The following is a 25,405-nucleotide window of genomic DNA, read 5'->3' on the forward strand; positions in this document are numbered from 1 at the left end:
TTTTGCAATATGTTGATACACTTTGGTGTGAATTCTGTGCTGCAAATAGTTATTATGCAGCAATTTGAGCCTATGTCATCTGTAAGTATAAACAGGTGTATTGCCATAATAAACTAAAGGGAAAGAAAAGATTTATAAAATTTCCAAAAATTGAAACACTGTGGAGAACAATGGTCAACAGAAACTGAACTGCACCAAAGCTGTTAACAATTTGGCTAAATATGTGAGGTGATGACTATTACTTCAAAGTGTTTACCAGGTGTACCAGTATGAAATGAGCGTTTTTTGTGAAAATGAAACACTAATTTTGAATTGAAAAGTAAAAACATTTTATTCAAAGTACTGACCATTGCTTTCTATACATTTTGACCCCTTTTCTGGCAATGACGCCACGCCAATAGAAATGTTTGTCTTTTGAAGCAAACCAATCAGACACCCAATTTTCGACTTCTTTGTAGGAATCGAAGTGTTCCTCAGCCAATGCATGTCCCATTGATGAAAAGAAATGGTAGCCTGAAGGCGCCAAGTCTGGTGAATACGGCGGGTGGGGGTAGCAGCTCGCAGCCAAGTGTTTTGATTTTATCCTGAACCAGTTTTGCTTTGTGTGCAGGTGCATTGTCGTGTAAAAAAATTACTTTGCCATGTCTTCTGGCCCATTCTGGTCTTTTTTCGATCAATGCATAGTTCAAATTTATCATTTGTTGTCTGTAGGGATTAGTATTCACAGTTTCACCAGGTTTTAGAAGCTCATGATATACCACACCTTTCTGATCCCACTAAACACAGAGCATTGTCTTCTTGCTGAATCTATCTGGTTTTGCAGTCGATGTTGATGATTTTCCCAGATTAACCCATGATTTTTCCCGTTTAGGATTCTTAAAATAAATCCATTTTTCATCGCCAGTAACAATTCGATGCAAAATTGATTTTATTTCATGTCTTTGAAGCAAAATTTGACAACTGATTTTTTGGTTTTCCATCTGTCTTTCATTCAATTCATTTTCCACACTTTTGGATCTTTCCCATAGCTTTCAATTGGTCAGAAATGGTTTGTTGTGCAACATTTAGCATTGCTGCCATTTGCTTCTGACTCAAAGTATCATCTTCATCCAATATTGCTTGCAATTCGGCGTCTTCAAACTTTATTGGTGGTCTTCCACGTTCTTCATTTCTTACGTCAAAATCATTATTTCTTAACCATTGAAACCTTCTTTTACATGTTGCTTCTGATAGAGCGTGATCACCATATGCCTCGACAAGCATTCGATGCAACTCTGCAGCACTTTTTTTTCAAATGAAAACAAAAAATTAATGCGTTCCGCAAATCATCACTTTCTGGTACAAAATTCGACATTGTTAACACGATGAAAACATCGATGTTGTTTGTTCCATGACTTGATGTATACTAAATATCTTTGACAGATGTCGTACCAACCAAAAAAAAAAAAAAATTAAGGCTCGTTCACAACAAATGTTCCCTATCGACACATTTGTATCTTAACGCTCATTTCATACCGGTACACCTGGTACAAGTAAAAGGAAAATGTATCACACACAAAGTGGTTTTTACTGAAGGTTGGTGAGTTAGGGTGCTAGATTATAAAGAGAATATTGCTATCAGAGGATTCAGTGATGAGACAATTATTCAAAGGCATTAGTTCTCTCCCAAGAAGTGCATGTGCAATTTATATTATGTAATCAATATCTGATGTATATAGGACACACTTGATACCTGTTAAAAGCTCTTATTTTACTGTTTCTATACTGCTTTCTAATAAAGCAAAGTTAAGATGAAACCTTAAAAAAAATTACCTCTGCTTTGTGGTGTACAAAATAATGTGACTGTCACCACAGTTCAAAAGATTCTATTCTCTTTTTCTCTGAATTGTTCATCGACAATGTTTCACTTCCGTACAGTGCTACAACCCAGACAAATGCCTTCACATTGGAGGTATATTTAATATTAAAAAACTTTTTCAGTAAAATCTTCTTGGTTTACAAGCTGTGTCATTTCAAATAAATCACTTGAGCTTTCCACAGCTGTCTCCACCATCATCATCATTAGGAGTTGAAATCAATGTCTGGCAGGGCTGGCATGGTGTTCTGCTTATATAAATGTAATGGCAGCATCTGGAACATTCCAGAGATGGTTGGAGGTTTCTCTTCTTCAGGATTGCTTTTTTTCACTATTGCCAGTCTGCATTTAGTATCCTCTCTACTTTGACAAGCTCATTTTTTTGCTGCTGTTATACTACTTTCAGTGTCTCATTTCATAATCTACAGGGTGTCTACGACCCGGGACAACCGGGAGATCCGGGAAAAACCCGGGAATTTCTTAGAATTCTGGGAATTTCTCATTGTTTTAGTTTTCAGTTAAATTTTTGTAATTTGTCTGGTAAGAACCAATACTCTAACTAAGAATATTACTGTTTCTCGCTACTCCAGAATAATATTGCAACAATAAAAAATGAACCTGAGGAAAAAAAACGAAAATAAAATTTGAGTTGCAAAGGAAATGCACCATATACAACAACAAAACACAGTGCTCATACAAGCGTCTGCCAACAGCAAAATGTGTGAAAGGCCTTAGGAAGACTATGCAATGTTTCATAACAACAAATTTCCTCCGATGAGCGTGGCGTCACAATTGTTTACATTTGAATCGTTTGAGCGTTTACGAGCGAGCTTATGCGCATGTGCGTATTAGTACCTTCTCCTGCTTCTGGCTGTATAAGAAATAGCAACAAGCAGCCAGATGCTATCTGGAAGAATTTTACTGGTGTAGCCAGATTCACTTAGGTGCAACAGGCCCAGAACTAGTAGGCCGGGGCATCTGCGCTGGGCGGGGGTGGGGGAGGGGTGGGGGGGTGGTGGTGCCAAATTCGTATTATTGAGAAAAATGACCTCATTTCACAAAGTGCATAGCATCCAGTGCACTTGACCTATCTATTACTCACATGATTTTGAACACATCCCTGTTGGTTTTTGAACAAATTCTAAGTTGATTTCTGAAAGAATTGTTAAGTTGATTTTTGAATGCGTGCGTAGTGTACGTGATGTCTCTGCCAGGGGAATCCCTGTCGCATCTAGAAATAAACTTTCCTGCAGACAAAAGGGGATGGGTCTATACGAGCTGAGCAGAATAAAGCCGAACGGGTGAATGCCAATCGCTGTGTATGTGGTTGACTTGGTTTGCAAGTGATCAGAGTTGTTATAACTACTAGCGAATTCCATAGATTCAGACTACCAGAGTGGAAATAAATGACTAACAGGAATAACAGACCACAAATATTGCGTATTGTCTCCTCCGTGTATCCAAGAAAATGAAATTTTGACAGAAAGTTTTTGGCCAGACTGCTACACTACTAAGGGTCAGTTATACAGTCCCCAACTAGCAGCCGCTAAAGTTCTATTCTGGGAGTAGCATGGAAAACGCATTGTACCAACGCGTAATAACGCCTAATTGGAGAATAAATGCGGGATAACTAAACCGGTGATTGTGGCAGCGTTAGTGAAGTTAACCAGAGAATAAGTTTTGATACTGGCAGGAATAGTTACAAAATTAGTGATGACAGATTGAATGTTAGAATGAGGAAGGGGAAGAAACGGGGACTCACACAAATTACGGAAGAATATGACGATTCCAAGTTTATATAAAAATTTCGTACTACTACTTCTCGATCTCATGCTTCATAAGCTATGTGTATGAATGAAATGTGAAACTATTTCCTAACGTAAAACTTTTTGCTTGTAGTAGGCCTAATAGGCACTTGATATTGGTACTTCATGAATTATATTCCGCCGTGTTATAAAAATGAACATTTGTGCCAAAACGGTCTCGTTTATTTGGCGTGTGTAACAATGCTGCAATATTGGGCAGGCCCATTTCGTTTTGTCTAGCAGTAACATAATACACTAATCAGATCGAGAAACCACACCAGTCTTGGGTACTATTAGTATTAACAGCTTGTCTAGTATTAGACAATGACATGTTGTTTTTCATGTAGCAAAACGTTGACGAACTTTGATGAGGTAATAGATTCTTTCCCAGAAAGGAAAGTACGCCGTATAAAGCTGTGGCAAGATTAGAGAGAAAAAAAAGATAGGACCTAAAGATTGAAGAAATGTGTACTGTCTTGCTTGTCTCTTCTCTTTACTCGTTTTGTGTGTCCTCTGTTTAATTTTATGCCACACAAATCACCAAGTTATTAGCTAATATGCAGTAAAGACTACAGATTTCCTGAAGAGTTCTTGTTCTGCCGGTTACAAGTAATCCCACCCAGTATTAATTGCGAATTTTTTTTAAAGAGGAGCAGAATGTGAAACCAGCCCACTGGGTGCAGGAGAGGCACCACAGGACATTTTAATTTCCACTGGCGTGAATATGGTTTGATGGCACCCATTACAAAATATTACATACTTGAATTCCACAGAGCGAAATACAGACGTGCGATGGAAGAATGCTGTGTGAAGAGGCGTGGCACTGCACTTTGGCACACTTGAGACCAAATGACATGTCTTCCGTTCCCTCGAACATATACATTTCATGTATCAGGTTCGTCAGAAAGATGTGCGCTAGAAAATGAAGATTTTTTGGAAAGTCGATTTCGTAAATTTTTGGCACCCTACCACAAACGCTCGAGGCAGGGGGAGCGCCACTATCTAATATTGGCTCGGTTCGGAAATATCGTAGATCCGGACCTGATTCACAGAGCAGTCTGAGTTGTAGTGGGGAGGTGGTAGTCTCTACGTGACCCGTGTTTACGTTAAGTAATTTTGCTGTTTCATCTTCGTTTATTCTTCTCATATCAAATGAAAACAAAACGGATTTCTGTGGCAGGGAGCTATCAAGTGAATTAAAATACATTCACATAATTACGAAAGGCTCAAATATGTAATTAGTTTCAGATTTTATTTTGTTTCCACCTTTCTGACAGTCAAGCGTTAATCGCCTTGCAGAACAATGAAGTTATTTTTGTCGGTTTGTTAAGGAAATTTGACTTTTTATTAATCTTTTCTGCTGAGGCAGTCAATTTATTTGAAACGAAGTGTTTAGTTCCACACTATTGGCTAGCGCTGCATTTCAATTTCACGTTTTCATCTTCTAGCTCGTATGGCATTATGCCTTAATAAAGAACCAAACGTGAGATAATACAGTTCTGGTACTCCAAGAAAATTTACATCTGAATCTGGACATACGAATGTGCACTTTACGCCAAAGGATGCATTTTAGTATAGTTCACAAAATTCCTATGCTCTTGGAGTATCTTCTTATGTCTTGTTTCTTTTATGACATAATGTAAGATCTTTTAATGTTTCCTGCGTCATCGTAGCTGCTAAAGTGTGGCGCCTTCTGGCAACTGCTGAAACAGATCTATTTCTAACAGGTCACGGGAAAATATTCTGAATGGTTCTTTGGAAAGCGTTACTTTCAAAGTAAATTTTCTTTTACGCAAGATGAACTCTGTGCGCGAATGTCCGATGAATTTCTTAAATCACAGAGCGTTTGACTCTCATTCGAAAATCAAACCTTTGAGGACGATCATTTAGAATATTTTCCAGCCCAGAAGATCAGACATTTATGTCGTCGTTAAAAATTTTACTGGCACATTTGTGTGATGTATGTTAAAGTGGAACATGCGCAAAAAAGATCAACATTGTGTATAAAAGCATAGCTTCTCTTGCAGCTTATTAATCTTAGAGACCAATATTGTACGTAAAAGCTTTTCTTTTCTTGTAGCAACAGTATGTATATTAATTTAAACCATTACCTTTCCCTATTTGTGTGTTCGCGCTACTTAACAGTAATGTTGCTATTGGCTGACTACATCACGTGTCCTATGCTATGCTCTGAATATCTGCTGTCATCGGCTGGCGAGATCACGTGACATGAGCTACGACTGGCATACAATAGCACATCGCAATCTCGATCTCAGTCCTTCGGAAAGTAACACGCGGTGTTTGGTGGAGTTCGAATTTATACTTTTGTAATACGAAATATGCAATGTACATGTTGCTGCACATCACATATTTCCAGAAAGCTTTTTTTCCCCGGAGTTTCGTTTTCTAAAGGGCCGGGAAATTCTACGCCTGTGTATAAAGCCACAATCATTGAAAGGATTGATAAGTTGTACAGTTTTGAGGAAAAGTATACTGTTACTTAACATGGAAAAAGGGTATTTTCGTCCGGGAGAAAGTGTATTTTTAACCAGGAAATCTGGGGAAAATCCGGGATTTTTTTTTTTTTTTCCTCATCCGCGTATACACCCTTAAACTAATTCCCTTAACATTGCTGGAATTGATTCAACGACATTCAGTTATCTTTGATTTACTGTTTTGATGTTTTCTGTCTCTGACAGAATTACAGTGTCGTTAGCAAAGTTCAAGGTTGTAATTTCTTCTTCCTGAACTATAATCACTTTCCAGATTTCACCTTGATTCCCTTCATTGCTTGCTGAGTGTTAAGATCGAATTTAACGTTAGGAATAGAGTACAATCCTAACTCACTCTGTTCTCAACTGTTGCTTCTGTTTCATGTTCTTGATTTTTATAACTGCATTCTTGTTTATGTAGATGTGGCTTAAAAGTGTCCCAGAATCTGCAGTGATTGTTCCGCGTTCTTTCACTGTATTGTAAGGAAGCCAAAAGCAAGAATGCCTGAAATGTTATTCACAGGAATGGAAAAATGTATCATCTGTTTCTGCCAAAATTAGCGTCTATTTTTTGTGATATTGGCATCTTCTTTTTTTTTATTTTTGTGATGTTAGCATCTTTTTTTTCCCTTTTGTGATATTAGCAATTTTTTTTTCTTTTGTGATATTAGCATCTGTTTTTGCAATACTCTCATCTATTTTTTGCAATACTAGCATCTTTTATGTTGAAATTTGCATCAATTTTTTTGTTTGTAAATGATTAGAAACACAAATTTTCAAGTTTGTCAGGCTATACGAGTGAAGACGAACAAAGCCTTAGTTCTTTTAAATTGAATGTTAGAAAAGATGGGGAACGTTTTGACTGGAATGGAGCAAAAAACTTTGCCAGCTCTCTCTCTCTCTCTCTCTCTCTCTCTCTCTCTCTCTCTCTCTCTCTCTCACATTGTCATCCAGTGCTAGTCAATGCACTGTGTATTTTCAAATTGCAGGTAGCAATAGATGAATGTTAGTTGCAAGGCACAAGGCAGTCACAGAAATTTCATATTGTTGTTGTTTTGAACATTTATATAAACATTATCTGCCTCATGAAACATATGTTTACTATGTTTAAAGACTGGAGCTAAAAATCATGTATCACATTCATTTCAGCAAGTTGAACGAAGAAATGGTTGGATCAATGTCGGTGACTTGCAAGGAGCTGTGCACTTCAAAATCGTTAAATATGAGCGGATTAAATTTTTAGTTATTGCTCTGAAGGACAGTATAGAGATTTATGCCTGGGCACCAAAGCCGTATCATAAATTTATGGCCTTTAAGGTAAGTTGATTGAATTTTTTAGTACAAACCCTGACCAGATTAGCTTTGTTTTTCATTTCTTGCAACGTTTGTTGGGAACAAGAAAAAAAAATTAAGAAAATCCATTGAAGGAAAAGATTGTTGTCAACCATTTAACTTACACATTTGTTTTTCTGAGTGCTTCAAAAATTCCACGCAAGTACCATATTTTTAATTTCTTGAAAACATAAAAAAAGTATAATACATTCATTACGAGTGGCTAACACAGGAGTTGGACAAAAATATAGGAACACTGCAAGGAATGTATGCTTGAATGTAAATGTAGATACGAACTTCCAGGCTGCCAGAATAATTGTAGGTCGGCAACTTCTGTTAATCAGTACAGTGAAAAACCAGCCAAATTTGCAAGATTCACATTTTTTATTTACTCATTGTCTAAGCTTTTGGGCTGGGACCAGTTTTTGAATCATCCCACAGGACAGAAAACCAAATTTACATTCATGTACAATAGAGGTATTACCAGATTTTTAAGCACATGCCAGAAACACAGAATATATCATTTCAAGACTAGCAGAACAGATGGTCAAAATGGTGTTTCCGAAAATGCAAAAACCATGTCAAAAATGTTTACATTATGAGGTGCAAACGAATAGTTGCAGCACATACGGTAACTGGCGGGTCTACTACTTCTGTTGCGATAAAGAAACTGTGGGAAGGGGGTGTCCTATCAGGATATAGGAAACATTTTGTATTTATTACAATATTCTCCACACAACAGTGAATGCAATAACAGTACAAGTCACCAAGAAGCAAAGTCAGATACTAAAAATCACTGAACAGTAGAAAACAGCAGCACCGCATGAGGCGCATAGTACAAAGTTGTATGCTATGTTGTGCTGTAAAAATCTTTAAATGTGAACCCAAACATTAGTATTAAAAGAAACCAAAATAATAGGACATTAAAAAATCTTCTTCACTACCAATCCTTTAAAAGCATTGAAACTTTGTAAGACACGTGAAGATAACATGTCCCAGGTAAGAAAGACATTAACCCACAAAGTTGTCTTTCACAAAGCCCCCCATCTCGCTCATAGAAAAAGGAACCCAAACAATTTTAAAAAAATAATATAGTGGTGAAGACCATATAATGAACCAGTTAAGTAAGCTTCACAATCTGCCATACATATCATACTACATGTACAGCGTAAAGTCACAACAAACACAGAAATGTTGTTATCCACCCAGCAGCAGCTGTACCACCACAGACGATAGTGCGTACTGAAATCAAAAGTTGTATATTTGCAATGAAACATCATAATGACAGGGAGCACATGACAGACCAGTGGTAAATGCAAGAACCAAACTACAGACAGTAAAATATGCAATTTATTTTTATGAAATGGGGAAGGGAAGGTGGAAGGGTTTGGGAATTATGAGTTGTGGGTGATAGTACAATAGATGAAAAAGGTGGAAGCTGAACTCAGTACATAACAATCAACACGAGAAGCAAAATGTCATTACGAGAATATTGGAAAGGGCAGGTGGGGGAAAGGGGGGACCGGGTATACAGGAGCTTGTGCCAGAAATGACAATGGGATTGATGCTAAGGGAAGAGAGTAAGAACTATACATCATTTTGTAGTAGAACAGAGAACTGACTAAATTGAAAATCGACTTATTCTTTCAAAACTTTATCTGGATCTTTTATTATGCTCTTAAAAATCTCAAGTTCCTCCAAAATATTCAACTGCATACCTTTCGATGCATGATGCAAAACCTTCTGTGTGTTACCTGCAGTATCAACCCGATGACCCTCATTTTCTTAAATGCTGTCTAAATATGTTCGTATTAGAATGATCCACATGTTCTTTAAAACGGGTGACAAAACTTCTGCCTGTTTGTCCAATATAAAATGATTCACAAGCTCCACATTACATCCCCAGTTGTTGAGCCCATCTTATACCTTAGCTGCCCACTCATACAGAATCCTATCCTAAATATTTTTGGGAAGGAGCAAGGCAGGTGTTTGGAGATTGGTCCCCTATATTGCAACCTTGGGTACTCTTTTACATTATTTGTCCGTGGTTGTTTCATCTGCTTATGCTTTCTGTACAAACCGGAAACCAGCTATTGTTTATAGTCATTAGCCACTGTAACCTGCTTCAAAGCGTTCAACTCTTTATTAACTTTGTTCTAATTTAGAGACAGACTCAACAGATGTGCTACCATAGCATGAAAGTTACCTCGTTTCTAATGGGATGATTTGAATCATTGCATGCTATAGCATCACATTTCATTGTCTTCCAAAAACTGAAAAGCTAGGGCTCTTCATCACCTCTCCTATTAAGCAAATCCAGGAAACTCAATTTCCTAACCACTTCAACTTCCTGTGTGGACTTAATGGTCAGATGCTGCTCATTGAATAAATTAAAAATGGACACCACCTTATCATAAGCACCCTTCACAAACATGAAAACATCAACAACATATCTTTCATAAAAAACGGTGTCATTAGTGAGATCCTGATTCTGATAAAAAAAATTCTACTCTCCAAATCATTAATAAAAATGTCAGCCAATAAGCCTGAGTGGCATTTGCTGGTAGTAAGCCCATCTGGCTGTTGGTAGACATTATTAACAAAACCAAAGCAGTTATACGATAGACTGAACTGAAGGAGATCGAGAAACTTGGTTAGCTCCCAATTAATCATAGTAGCATTATGCAAAACATTATTCATGATAAATGAAAGGGTTTCCTCGATTGGGATATTGGGGTAGAAATTCACAATATCAAAAGAAGCCAGTACCCTATCATCTGACATTTTAAGTTTCTGGTAATTGGGCGCAAAAGCTGCACTATATAGTATATAATAAGTACTGGGGAACTTACACACTCCTTTTAGTTTCCGAAAAAGAAACTTGTCAAAAGGGGTAAGTGGAGAACCTCTGGTGTTAATTACAACACATACACTTTGTCGAGCTTTGTGTAACTTCATCTGTGCGTTAAGAACAGGTTAATTTGGACTTGTATGTATCGGACTCAGTTTTTCCCTTGGTGTCATCAAGAATTGCAAATGATCAGTTTTCCTTTTTAAAGCTACATTCACAAACTTTGTTGAATCTGTATCAGTCTGTCACATACCATTATTTGTCAAACATCCTGGCACTTTCCCTGTACATGACCTCTTATTATCAAAGCATTCCCAGCCTGAAACTGGTCATTGAGTAAATAAAAAAGTGAATTTGGCAACTTTGCTTGGTTTTTTGTTGAACTGGTAAATGCATATGGTAACCAAGCCTGCAAGCTGTGCTGTTATATTTGATCATGAGCAGCACCTGAGCAATGTCCTCAGAACATTGCAACTGCCTGTCAAGGTCAGAACTGTTTCTGTGTGGTTGTGAGTGCATTATGTCAGAGCTTAAGTGAATTTGAATGTGGGTAGATCATTGGTGCTCATGTGGTAGAGCTTTTTTAACCAAAGTAGCAAAAGTGTTTGGTGTTTCAAGAGGCACTGTAGTAAAGATTTATACTGCATATGGGGAAGCGGAAAAGCATCATCCGCTGAGTCACAACAGGGATGTTGAAGAGGATTGTGATGAAAAATAAGAATAGGAGACCTGCAAAAAATCACTGTAAAACTATTCCAAAAACCACTCATCAGCAATGCAAATGCCCATAACAGGAAAACATGGTGATGAAGCCATAAAACCTGGGCTATAGAGCAATGGAAGAATGTCATTTGGTCAGGTGAGTCTTGTTTTTCACTGTTTCCAAGTTGTGGCCAAGTTTACATTCCAAGAGAGAAACATGGTGGGGGTTTGGTGATACTATTGGCAGCCATATTGTTGTATATCATGGGCCCCATGGGTACGCTGCAAGGTGACATTACAGCCAAGAATTATGTGACCATTTTTGCTGATCAGGTCTGTCCCATGATACATTGTTTGTTTCTCAGTGGTGATGCTGTGTTTCAAGACAACAGGCTCCACTGTTCACACAGCTTGCGTTGTCCGGAACTGGTTTTGTGAGCACACACCTGCTCTATCCACCACAGTCACCAGATCTCAGTATTATTGAACCTTTGTGGCCTACTTTGTAGAGAAGGGTGTGTGATCGCTGTACACCTCCATCCTTGTTACTTGAATTTGCCTCTATTTTGCAGGAAAAATGGTATAAGATTCCCTTGAAAACTACACAGGGCCTGTATGCATCCATTCCACTGTGACTGGAAGCTGCTTTTGAATGCCAATGAGTTTCGTACACCTTACTAAACATAGTAATTGGTTTTTTCTTTTTTTTCCATCCCCTGTTCTTTCTAACAAATGTTACAAATCAGCAGCCTATACTTCCTCCAAAGTAGTGTGATTTTTTATGAATATTTTATGCAGCCTGCAGAAAGAAAAATGCATAAAAATATTTTTCTGTGAAATTGTATCTGTTAACATCAAGTAGGAGATTAATGAAAAAAGCATACCTGTTCTTTAGGTAGAATTGGAGGAAAATTCCAGGTATTATACTTTCTAAAATTTAAATACATTAGCAGGCTTACATAAAAATTTATATTACATAAAGAAAATATGTTGTGGACTCATTGTTTTAACTAGAGTACTAGTCACTCTGGCTCTAGTGTTGATCTGACCAGACCAGCCTCAGAAATTAGTGTGTGGCACTGTATACCTTTCAGATAACTGTCAGTTGATCTACTATCGCAGTTAATTCGTATTTTCTTCAAGGATTCTTGTATCTGTGAACTTTGCTTCATGTAACTGCCATTAGCCAAAAAGTTACTTATATTGAAAACAGGCTGATTGCATTGAACTGTTTGGCTTTATGAAACTGAAACGTGGAAAGTTAATATGATATTTGATTTGATATTACTATTCCTTCACTTATAAGTTACACTAGTTTATAAACTGTAATGATCAACTTAGCAATATTAATAAAAATGTTAATTGCATCTCTCTGCTTTTCTTCTGATGTCTGGTATTTCATAATTATAGGCCATGGAAAGTCCAAGCATTTTCAACTTCGCCACATAACATTTATTATTGTTCACAGTCATTTGCAGATCTGGCACATCGTCCACTGTTGGTGGATCTCACTGTAGAAGAAGGTTCACGACTGAAGGTCATTTATGGATCAGCTGATGGCTTCCATGCAGTGGACCTTGATTCTGCTTCTGTCTATGACATTTACTTGCCTAAGCATGTGAGTTCAGTGACTATTTTAATTCAGTTAATTTTATCAAAATTCACAAATTAACCATGTACTTGGAATAATGTGTTGATTTTCTGATCACCACCATCACCACAAAAATCTTTCCTTCATCAATCTGCCACACATCCTTTGTTATTTAAAACACACACACACACACACACACACACACACACACACACACACACACACACACACACCGATCATTGTTCTTTGTTATTTAAAACACACACACACACACACACACACACACACACCGATCATTGTTCTCATGATGTCAAATAACTAGGAACTATTTTTATTTACATATTGAAGGAATATTGGCTGCTGTTTCACATGTTTGTATAAAATTGGCTTTTCATACATTACAGGAACCAGAGAATGAAAGAAGAAAAAATTCTGTGAATTATTTTTGAAGGCCCTGCTTCTAAATTACAGTAAAACTGTAAACTCTCACTCCTGTTATTTCTTTTGGCAGTCACATCAATTTTGTGTGTTTACCTTTTAAATGGAACTTATTGCTGTTTTCTTTTATGCCCTTTTCCAGTTTTATCTTACCCCTTTACCTTCTTATTATGTAATTGGAATATGTGAAATATTAACTATGCAAAAGAGTTGTTAAATTTGTGATGCTTTTGAAAGTGTTTTAGAAACTGTTTTTGGGATGTACCATAATTAATCTCTAATCGATAGCAATTCAAACTTGTGGGAAAAACTATATTCATTTAGGGAGTTCAGTGATTGACATATTATAAAGATTTGTTTTGTTTTTGACACAGTGGCCACCTTCAAATGATGTGGGTGACATTTGGTTAACAAAATACCATCCGTAGCATCTGAAGATGGCTGTTCTGGGGCAAAACTGTTTATGACTATGTTGAATATAAACAAAAATTCATAATTGCAACTCACATGCATTACACAGCTTAGCTGTTATATAACAAAAAAGTTTTTATAATCAACACATGCACAATGTCATGAAGAGATGTAAATATTTATATCGTTACTGAATCTGTTACAGACACAAGGACCCATCTCTCCTCATTGCATAGTGCCTTTGCCTAACTCTAATGGTATGCAGTTATTGTTGTGCTATGACAACGAAGGAGTGTATGTTAACACATATGGAAAGGTAATTGAAATTTACGGAAATTTTTTATATACAAAAATCTATTTCACAAAGCATCATTTGTATAGTGTTATTTACTCTTAAGTTATTTACCAACTGGGCTCACTTTTTATTAGTAAATATTTTTGGTGGGTGATATTAACAAGCAGGATTGTCACATTATTTGAAACAAAATAGACGCTTGAAACAATGGAAAATTGAGGATGAAATAATGACAATATTATGAAAAGGAAAGATTGCTACTCACCATATGGCAGAGATGCTGAGTCACAGACAGGCATAACAAAAAGACACCAAACATGTAACCTTTTGGCCAGCCTTCTTCTGAAATACGCACGCGCACACACACACACACACACACACACACACACACACACACACACACACACACACACACGTACATTTCTCTGGTTGGCCTCGGCAACCAGATACAGTGGTCGTGTGTGCGTGAGCTGTGTTTGTTTATGTGTGTATGCTGTCTGTTTCAGAAGAAGGCCTTCTGCCGGGAACCTTACATGTTTGGTAGTCTTTTTGTTGTACCTGTCCTCTGCTCAGCATCTCTCTTATATGGTGAATAGCAGTCTATCGTTTCCATAATATTGTCAAAATACAGACTTGTGTATTGATTGTAAACTTGCTCATGGTTTTTACATTACTCATTTTCTTTTAACAGTTTTAAACTCAGATGGCCTCAATCCAAATGTAAGAGAACTTACACCTGTGACCACATTAATATAAGAATGTAAACAAATTTACACTACTGTAGTTTTGCCAAATTCTGAAGATATTTTGGAATGGAACTGAATTAAAAATGTAACAAGAACCTCCAGACATCTCTATATGATGTTACCATTAAATTGTTTTCAGATATATTTGTTGAGTGGAGTGGGTAATGTGTAACAATGTCTTTTTATGAAGGTATTCAAATGGCATTTAGCACTGTACAACAGTGAAATGCAGACGGTAAACAATTCAGGTGAAATGAGAATAGGAGCATTTCAAATGTGATGCTACAGAAGAAAGCTGAAGATTAGAGGGGTAAATCTAGCAACTAACAAAGCGGTACTGAAACAAATGGGGGGGGGGGGGGGGGGGAGGAGAGAAAGTAGTGCAACAACTTGACTGAAAGAAGGCTCAATTGATAGGACACATCCTGTGGCATCAAGGAATCATCAGTTTGGTAATGGATGTAAGTTTGGGGGTAGACCCCAATTCTAGAATACAGTAAGCAGATTCAAATGGATATAGGTTGCAGAAGTTATGCAGTGATGAAGAGGTTTGCACGGGGTAACTCGTATGGAGAGGTGCACCAAACCAGTCTTTAGACTGAAGACCACAACAACAGTAGTCATTTATCTCACTAGAAATGAGTGTTCGGGTTATTAGCTGGTGGGAGTATGTAGCTATTTCTCTTAATTAAGTTCTGTACCACCATGATTTAGTTGTTAGCACCTTTGACTGAAATCTGTAGGTCTATGTTCTACAGCAGCTACTGTTACAATTTTGAATAAACATGTGTTATAGTGTCTAAAGATCTTAAGTTACGAGAAGTTTTTCTTGTTCTTGCAGTAGCCTTTTCAAATAATGCAAAGGTATGTACAGAAATCTAAATTACTTGTGCTGTTGCATTGGGGATAAAGTAGCTCTAATACTAGCCACTTACAAAAATGTGTACCCCAGAAAACCAGCCATGTATGCCATTATTTGAAAAGTTCTGGCACATTAATATATATAAAAAGAAAAATAAACACTAAAAATGCCAGGCTTGCCAAGCTTTGAGGTTTATTATTCATCATTATTTAATTGCTGTGGCAGGTTATAAATCTTACAGTAATGTCAGTAAGAATAATTGTCCTTAAAAAAAAGTGCAAGATGAGTTAATCTCTTGAGTAATTTCATGTGTAGTTGTCTTTTGTATGGAAAAATTTGAAGTATTCTGTCTTCAGAGTGGTTTGTTGCAATGGGGACAGTACCAGTTTGTTTCTTGCTTGCTTTACTTTTCTCCAAACAAATCTTGGAACCCCTGTTGGATGATGGCTTCATCATAAGATTCATCTGTAAAAAAGTCAAAATGAAGACAATCGAAACAAGACTAAATTGTAATTACATTGGCAATATATGTAGCAACAATATTTGTGACAAAAAATTGTTGCAAACTGCATCTTATTGAAATATCAATCTCCTTCAGACTGTTACCACTCAGATATTTCTTTCTTCAGACCAGAATCATTGAATCTCTCTCTAGAGCTTCCAAAATACCTTGTTCACTCAACAAACATGACATATTTGAAGCAGAATTACAGCAAATTGCAAGATTTAATGCATACACACACAAATCTCCTGAAAGTGGAAGCACACACTGCCTCAGTCAGTTGCAATAGAAGCTCTTATGTTTGCTACAGCTTCTTTTTGAAATAATTTTAGAAATTGAAGTCAGCTCTTGCCAATGGGTGGATATCATCGTATCTATTAATTGTTCTCTTTTGAAACTAGTCCAGTTTTCAAGCAATAGGTAGCTTGCATGTCAGGAACATCATGGCCAGATGTATACTCGGATGCAGTCCTCTGAACAGTTTTGTAGCGGTCTCGGTCTTAGTTGCCGCTGGTAAAAGGAGAGTGATGCCCCTCCTGGAAGTATCCTGTAATCAGTGGTATCAGGGGAGCACTTTTTTTTTTAATGGTGAATTCAGAATTCAGGGAATCGGCATTAAAGTAACTTAAATACAGATGAAAATGTAATCATCATCATAATCGTTAGTGGCACAACAGCTCTGTGTGAGCCTTTGCATTCTATAGAAGATAATTCAGTTTTTTTCTGTGTAGTGCCAAACTCCTCCAGTTCTAAATTCCAGTTTTCCTTACACCCTCTATGGCACCTTCCTTCCACCATAGCATTGGTCCTCCATTACATTGAAAAACTTCTTACTCATTCTGTCATTATCTGTCAGTACATAAAGGGTGTTTCAAAAATGACCGGTATATTTGAAACGGCAATAAAAACTAAATGAGCAGTGATAGAAATACACCGTTTGTTGCAATATGCTTGGGACAACAGTACATTTTCAGGCAGACAAACTTTCGAAATTACAGTAGTTACAATTTTCAACAACAGATGGCGCTGCGGTCTGGGAAACTCTATAGTACGATATTTTCCACATATCCACCATGCGTAGCAATAATATGGCGTAGTCTCTGAATGAAATTACCCGAAACCTTTGACGTGTCTGGCGGAATGGCTTCACATGCAGATGAGATGTACTGCTTCAGCTGTTCAATTGTTTCTAGATTCTGGCGGTACACCTGGTCTTTCAAGAGCCCCCACAGAAAGAAGTCACAGGGGTTCATGTCTGGCGAATAGGGAGGCCAATCCACGCCGCCTCCTGTATGTTTCGGATAGCCCAAACCAATCACACGATCATCGAAATATTCATTCAGGAAATTAAAGACGTCGGCCGTGCAATGTGGCCGGGCACCATCTTGCATAAACCGCGAGGTGTTCGCAGTGTCGTCTAAGGCAGTTTGTACCGCCACAAATTCACGAAGAATGTCCAGATAGCGTGATGCAGTAATCGTTTCGGATCTGAAAAATGGGCCAATGATTCCTTTGGAAGAAATGTCGGCCCAGACCAGTACTTTTTGAGGATGCAGGGACGATGGGACTGCAACATGGGGCTTTTCGGTTCCCCATATGCGCCAGTTCTGTTTATTGACGAAGCCGTCCAGGTAAAAATAAGCTTCGTCAGTAAACCAAATGCTGCCCACATGCATATCGCCGTCATCACTCCTGTGCACTATATCGTTAGCGAATGTCTCTCGTGCAGCAATGGTAGCGGCGCTGAGGGGTTGCCGCGTTTGAATTTTGTATGGATAGAGGTGTAAACTCTGACGCATGAGACGATACGTGGACGTTGGCGTCATTTGGACCACAGCTGCAACACGGCGAACGGAAACCCGAGGCCGCTGTTGGATCACCTGCTGCACTAGCTGCGCGTTGCCCTCTGTGGTTGCCGTACGCGGTCGCCCTACCTTTCCAGCACGTTCATCCGTCACGTTCCCAGTCCGTTGAAATTTTTCAAACAGATCCTTTATTGTATCGCTTTTCGGTCCTTTGGCTACATTAAACCTCCGTTGAAAACTTCGTCTTGTTGCAACAACACTGTGTTCTAGGCGGTGGAATTCCAACACCAGAAAAATCCTCTGTTCTAAGGAATAAACCATGTTGTCTACAGCACACTTGCACGTTGTGAACAGCACACGCTTACAGCAGAAAGACGACGTACAGAATGGCGCACCCACAGACTGCGTTGTCTTCTATATCTTTCACATCACTTGCAGCGCCATCTGTTGTTGAAAATTGTAACTACTGTAATTTCGAAAGTTTGTCCGCCTGAAAATGTACTGTTGTCCCAAGCATATTGCAACAAACGGTGTATTTCTATCGCTGCTCGTTTAGTTTTTATTGCCGTTTCAAATGTACCGGTCATTTTTGAGACACCCTGTATATTGCCCATTCCAGTCTTTAACTCTTAATATACTGACAATGTCTTTTTCATAGTATAGATTATATAATTCATGGTTAAATCTCCTCATCCAGGCACAAATTTTTCATGTAGCACAATAATTTGTCTCAAGCTCTTTCCTTCAAATACACCAAATAGCTTTTCATTGAATTTTGTTAGTCCAGGCTCAGCATTGTACATTAGTACCAGCTCCACTAAAACTTTATACAATACAACTTAAGATCCCTAGATAACAGCTTAGATTTCAGATGTTTTCTGAGGCCATGGTAGCACTTGTTAGGGACAATATTCATTTGTGAATTTCAGGGCTGACATTGTTTACTTCTGATCCAAGGTAAGTGAAACTACACACGCAATCAAACTTACATGCACCAGTTGCTACGAATGGTGGTTCATCAAGATTATTTTTCTTAGTTATAGGCTCATACTTAGTTTCTCCCTCATTTATGCGCTTTCTGGCAGCTCTTTCAAGATTTGTGAAGGCTTCTTTCATTGCTCTTTGCTTTCTTGCAATTATGTGTATGCCAGCACCTGAACTGAGTTTTATAGGATAGTCCCAATAATGTAACTGATCGCACTGGGATGACATGACCTGTGCTTCATTTACGAAAAAGAGGAAGGCGCAGAAAGGGATAGATGGAAAATCATGACTTCCAGCCAAACAAAAGGCTGAGGTGTTGCAATGGCAAAACTTGAAAATTTGTGCCAGTCGGAACTCGGACCTGGATGCTCCTCTTCTCTATGATTGCAGGACTCAGCTGGTCGGTGCAGGATATCAAATCAAACACCCTTGAGCCATCAAATTTCCAAACTGTTGTCTACCAGTTTCAGCAATTTACTATGCCATCTTCAGGCCCCCTGACTAACATGTAGGAGATTCCAGTCTCGTTTCCGGGTCGGAATAGGGCCAGCATTCAAATACTGGTATCTCTAGATTTATGCTTGATGCAGCGGTCATTTCAACCATCATCCGCCAGTGTCGACAGAGTTTAATGATGATGCAGAGGGTTCGTCGTTGCGCATATCACTGCTCGAAATGGGTGGAGCATACACGTCAACTTTTGCAAGGCTTCCACTCAAACGGTTTGCAGAAAAAGTACTTAGTAACTATGGCTAATGCTCCTATAATATACGTATAGCTTCGTCTTACTCCTAGCTGTGACGTCACCAGATCTTGATATTTAAGCTCTAATTACATAAAAACAACAGATATTTTGTGAGCACATTGACCGTAAATGCTATATAAATGTTACAATCAATCAGAATAACAGCAATCCAAACCATATTTTTAACATAGGAAAATTATCTCAGCGTATTTCAGGGTGTTTCCTATTCACATTTTCTTGCAAGCGTCGCAACATGTCCTGATAGTACCATCGATTAACAGGTTGTTCCTGTGAGATGAGTTCATGATGATGAACCAATCTTTCAGTGTCAAAGAAAACTATCAGTGTGGCTTTGACATTTGACCTGACCTGATGATCTGTTTTTGGTTTTGGAGAACCTTTCCCGACCCATTGTGAAAACTGAACCTTGGTCTCAACATCATAACCATAGACCCATGTCTTATCACCAGTTACATTCTCATTTGTGTGATCCAAAAGCTCTACACAGATTGCGACATGAAAGTCTTTCTCATCTTGACTGATGAGTCGTGGGAGAAACGTGGTGGCAGCATGATGCATTCCAAGATGCTGTGTCAGTATTTTGTGACATAATCCAACTGAAATGTTACATTCATCTGCATTCTCTTGGACAGTCAGTCTTTGATTTTCATGCACAATTTTGTTGGCGTTCCTGACATGAGCGACATCAGGAGATGTCGAATGGCATCCTGAATGAGGATCGTCTTTAACTTCTGTCCAGCCATGTTTAAACTGAGTGAACCATTTGTAACACCAAGTATGGCTTAAGCAGTCATCACCATAGACATCCTGCATCATTTGGTGTGTTTCTGTAGAGTTTTCCTTGAGTTTCACTCAAAATTCAATGCAGATTTGGTGATCCTCTAACTCTGCCATCTCAGAATTTGCAAACTGTGTGACACAATGTTCTACTCATTGCAGACATACAACACTGAAACTTCCGGCAGCTGCACATTGAACATAGGTGTTGTACAGGGATGCCAGCCACATTTTGCTCCAGCACACCATTGGCGTGAAATTATGAGTATTCCAGAATTGTATTTTATGTGCAGTAGGTAATATTCAAATTCCTCATCACATCGCCTGTCTTGTATGATGGGGATATGATACTGAAATTCCATTCATCAAGGACACTTTCATCCTTCCAAATCTTTATTACAAGCTTGTGGGAATGTTTGACATATTCCTTTCCTGTTCTTTTTACCATTTACACTGGTATTAGACGCATTATTGGGGCCTTATTATTCTTAAAGTTATTTATGGCTGCCTCCACTTCCTCAGCAGTTGGTCCTGGTTCCCCTGTTTCTGAATTGTGCGTGTCTACAGAAGGTAAGATTCCTTGGTCCTCAGCTAAAGCCTCATTCAACAATTCACCAATTTTGAGTCCACCTTTCACATGTTGTCTCATCACTACTCAAAATTGACCCATCTCTGTAACTAACACTATTTAGTCCCAGGCTGGAAATCCTTTCATCTGTTCCATTTCTTCCAGTTCTTTTGTTTCATGCTCTTTTGTTTTCTTTTTGGGCAGCCTCATTTATTTTCATCTTGCTATTATATAGTCGTCTGCAGATCGTTGGGTGTGGTTTACCTGTTGCATTCCATTGTCTACACTCTTCATCAAACCAGTCATTGTATATTGCATGACGTATTATTCCTAGACCTTCGTCAGCAGCTTTTGTGAAGATGTCTTCTGAGTTCATCCACATCTCAATTCTCTGTTGGACACATATGCCAAGGTTTCTTTGAGCAGGTTTGAAAATCTTTGAGCAATCTTAACCTCCTTGAGCTGATCAATATGCTACTTATTTTTTTCCCCCCATGAGATCCACATATCTTCCCTGCAGTAGATATTTGGATTCTGATTGTTACTATGACAAGGTAATGCTCAGGGTCAATGTGCGCACCCTTATAGTTTCTGACATAATTAAATTGGACTGTTGCCTTGTATCTGTTAGGAGGTGGTCAGTTTGGTTACAAATATTTCCACCTGGAGAATTTCATGTTATTTTAAGTCTCTCTCTGGTTGAAGTTGTTCTAGCCACCACCATATTTCTCGGGGAAGCAGTATGTACAAGTCTGAACCCATTGTCATTTGAATTATCACGTAGACTGTATTTTCCATTACAAGGCTTACATTCTTTTCCTGTTTTAATATTCATATCTCCAAAAATTATCATCTCCTCTAGGGTGTTAGTTGATACTTCACCTACCTCATCATAAAAAGCGCCCTTGTCTTCTTCACTCGTCTCATTGGTTGGAATGTGAGAACATATGAGACAATAGTTGAAAAATTTTGCTCTGATTTTGAGTTTGCATAATCTGATTCCACCTATTAAGTCCATAATAAGGTGTTTTTTTCCTCTTGTGTACAATAAAACCAGTACCAACCATGATCTTTCTTTCGGCAGCTATAAAATATCATGATCCTTTTTCTCTATGACTCCTTCCCTCAACTATCTCGCCCATTGAGTAGTGGCGATATACAGTCGGTACTGATCCATCTGATCAAGTAATCAGGTAAGGCTGTCTCTCTCTTCATTAGATTTTGTAACATTTGATTTTTACAGTTTGAGTTGTCAGCCCAACATCAACCCCTAGTGATCATGGGAGTACCGGTGTCTTCTATTAGGGTTGACTCTCTTTGCAAGTGACTCATTGGGAACTCACTTAGCCATGTACACCAAGTGAACTGTTGCCAGGGGGAATAGATAGGCATGCATCGGACTTCTTAAAAATGCATGTCCCGTGTTTCGTTATATTGGGATGCAACTAAGAAGGCAATGTCACCAGTAGGCTGTCTGTTTCTGTCCAGTGCTTCATGTTCCAGCCTGTGGTAACTGGCAACACTGGTATAAGCTCCACACCAGGCCACTGCTTCTGCTTCTCATGTTTCCTAGAACAATTTACATGTTTGATAAATTATGGTTATCGCTTCATAACATAATACTTGTCATGTTTGCTTTATTCTGCTCACAATGAATACTACAGCATTTGTGTACCCTCGCCATATCCAAACTAACATAAAAATCAGTGTGCTCTGCAGACAGATGTGGCTGATTGGTGCTATTGGCTGGAGTTTCATATGGTACACCACTCTTTGCCATCGCACATTGCCCCAGCATCTGCCTTCTTACATGCACACAACTGTAGTATATGTACACAATCAGGAAAAACAGCCACGGGACCACATAACAACTCTTCGACCCCCCTCGAAATATAGATTTAATGCATCAAAATATTAGACGGTTAAAAAAATAATGTCAGTGATCATCTGATTTGTGCAAATGAACAACAGTGTACAAAGCATGTAGATGTAGTAAGTATTTCTGAACATCATTTGCTGTTGATGTACTTATCAACCAACATACCATCAAGTGACTGTAGATCAGGTATAGGGAAATGAGTTGTTGCCACATATATCAAGAATTGTTTTAAAAAATGATACACTTAATTTTACAATAATTGGCATTTTGAAGTGTTTGTTTCAAAAGTAGAATTGATGGAAGTTTCATTGTAGTAGTAGTAGTAGTAGTAGTAGTAGTAGTAATGTCACATGCAGGTGTTGGTATGGCAATTTGTAATTGCTCATGAAACAGTTGATGGGTTACCAAACTTCTTAACTTCCAAACAGAATAATACTAAGCTGACGTTTTAACTTTAATTTTTTAGAGCTTACCTTTTCCATAGTTGTACTTCAGTTCTTTCCCTTTCCATGTTATCTGACTTCCCCCCCATACAACATCCAACAAGAGTTATTGGAATCACATCACTGCCATTTATAACAATATTACGAAAAGGAAAGTTGCCACTCAGCATATAGTGGAGATGCTTTGTTGCAGATAGGCACAAAAAAGAGACTGTCACAAGTAGGCTTTCGCCCAGTAAGGCCTTCATCAAAAATAAACAAAAAATAAGCACACACATTGGCTGAAAGCTTATTTGTGATAGTCTTTTTGTTGTGTTTCATCTGCAAGTCAGCGTCTCCACTATACGGTGAGTGCCAACTTTCCTTTTCATAATATTATTGTAGTCCACTCTCGATTTTCCATTGTTTGCTATTTATAACATTTTTATTGCCACATCAATATTGCCAGGTCATAGTGTAATTTCTATCCTGATTAATTAATAGGATGATACAAAAATCTGCTTTAGTTGCCAGTAATTTATTATTTATTGCCAACTGATTTCAAAACCTAAACTTTATCTTCGGGTGCCATCAAGTAATTGTTGTTGTTGTTGTTGTTGTTGTCTTCAGTCCAGAGACTGGTTTGATGCAGCTCTCCATGCTACTCTATCCTGCTACTCTATCCTGCGCAAGCTTCTTCATCTTCCAGTACCTACTGCAACCTACATCCTTGTGAAGCCGCTTAGTGTATTCATCTCTTGGTCTCCCTCTACGATTTTTACCCTCCGCATTGCCCTCCAATACTAAAGTGGTGATCCCTTGATGCCTCAGAATATGTCCTACCAACCAATCCCTTCTTCTAGTCAAGTTGTGCCACAAATTTCTCTTCTCCCCAATTCTGTTCAGTACCACCTCATTAGTTATGTGATCTACCCATCTAATCTTCAGCATTCTTCTGTAGCACCACATTTCGAAAGCTTCTATTCTCTTCTTGTCCAAACTATTTATTGTCCACGTTTCACTTCCATACGTGGCCACACTCCATACAAATAGTTTCAGGAAAGACTTCCTGACACTTAAATCTATACTCGATGTTAACAAATTTCTCTTCTTCAGAAACGTTTTCCTTGCCATTGCCAGTCTACATTTTATATCCTCTCTACTTTGACCATCATCAGTTATTTTGTTTCCCAAATAGCAAAACTCATTTACTACTTTAAGCGTCTCATTTCCTGACCTAATACCCTCAGCATCACCCGACTTAATTCGACTTCATTCCATTATCCTCGATTTGCTTTTGTTGTTGATCATCTTATATCCTCCTTTCAAGACACTGTCCATTCTGTTCAGCTGCCTTCCAGGTCCTTTGCTTTCTCTGACAGAATTACAATGTCATTGGCAAACCTCAGAGTTTTTATTTCTTCTCCCTGGATTTTGATTCCTACTTCGAATTTTTCTTTTGTTTCCTTTACTGCTTGCTCAATAAACAGATTGAATAACATCTGGTTTAGGCTACAACCCTGTCTCACTCCCTTTCCACCACTGCTTCCCTTTCATGCCCCTCAACTCTTATAACTGCCATCTGATTTTTGTAGAAATTGTAAATAGCCTTTCGCTCCCTGTATTTTGCCCCTGCCACCTTCAGAATTTGAAAGAGAGTATTCCAGTCCACATTGTCAAAAGCTTTCTCTCAGTCTACAAATGCTAGAAATATAGATTTGCCTTTCCTTAATCTATTTTCTAAGATAAGTCATAGAGTCAGTACTACCTCACGTGTTCCAACATTTCTACGGAATCCAAACTGATCTTCTCCGAGGTTGGCTTCTAACAGGTTTTCCATTCTTCTGCAAAGAATTCCTGTTAGTATTTTGCAGCTGTGGCTTATTAAACTGATAGTTCGGTAATTTTCACATCTGTCAACATCTGCTTTCTTTGGGGTCGGAATTATTATATTCTTCTTGAAGTCTGAGGGTATTTCGCCTGTCTCATACATCTTGCTCACCAGATGGTAAAATTTTGTCAGGGCTGACTTTCCCAAGGCTATCAGTAGTTCTAATGGAATGTTGTCTACTCCCAGGGCCTTGTTTCGACTTAGGTCTTTCAGTGCTTTGTCAAACTCTTCGCACAGTATCATATCTCCCATTTCATCTCCATCAACATCCTCTTCCATTTCCATAATATTGTCCTCAAGTACATCACCCTTGTTCAGACCCTTTATATACTCCTTCCATCTTTCTGCTTTCTCTTCTTTGCTTAGAACTGGGTTTCCATCTGAGCTCTTGATATTCATACAGGTGGTTCTCTTCTTCTCCAAAAGTGTCT

The 25,405-nt window shown here is 38.3% G+C and overlaps 1 protein-coding gene across 3 annotated transcripts in view; it reads left to right on the top strand.

Moving 5' to 3' along the window:
• LOC126456891 (serine/threonine-protein kinase mig-15) overlaps positions 1-25,405 on the top strand; it is a 330,660-nt gene that overhangs the window by 278,836 nt on the left and 26,419 nt on the right. For all 3 annotated transcript variants that reach the window (XM_050092726.1, XM_050092727.1, XM_050092728.1), the window contains 3 exons: positions 7,302-7,469; positions 12,506-12,655; positions 13,683-13,793. In XM_050092726.1, the coding sequence (XP_049948683.1) occupies positions 7,302-7,469; positions 12,506-12,655; positions 13,683-13,793 (429 nt within the window). The remainder of the gene's footprint in view (positions 1-7,301; positions 7,470-12,505; positions 12,656-13,682; positions 13,794-25,405) is intronic.

This window comes from Schistocerca serialis, chromosome 2 (assembly GCF_023864345.2).
Source record: "Schistocerca serialis cubense isolate TAMUIC-IGC-003099 chromosome 2, iqSchSeri2.2, whole genome shotgun sequence".
NCBI classification, from domain to species: domain Eukaryota; kingdom Metazoa; phylum Arthropoda; class Insecta; order Orthoptera; family Acrididae; genus Schistocerca; species Schistocerca serialis.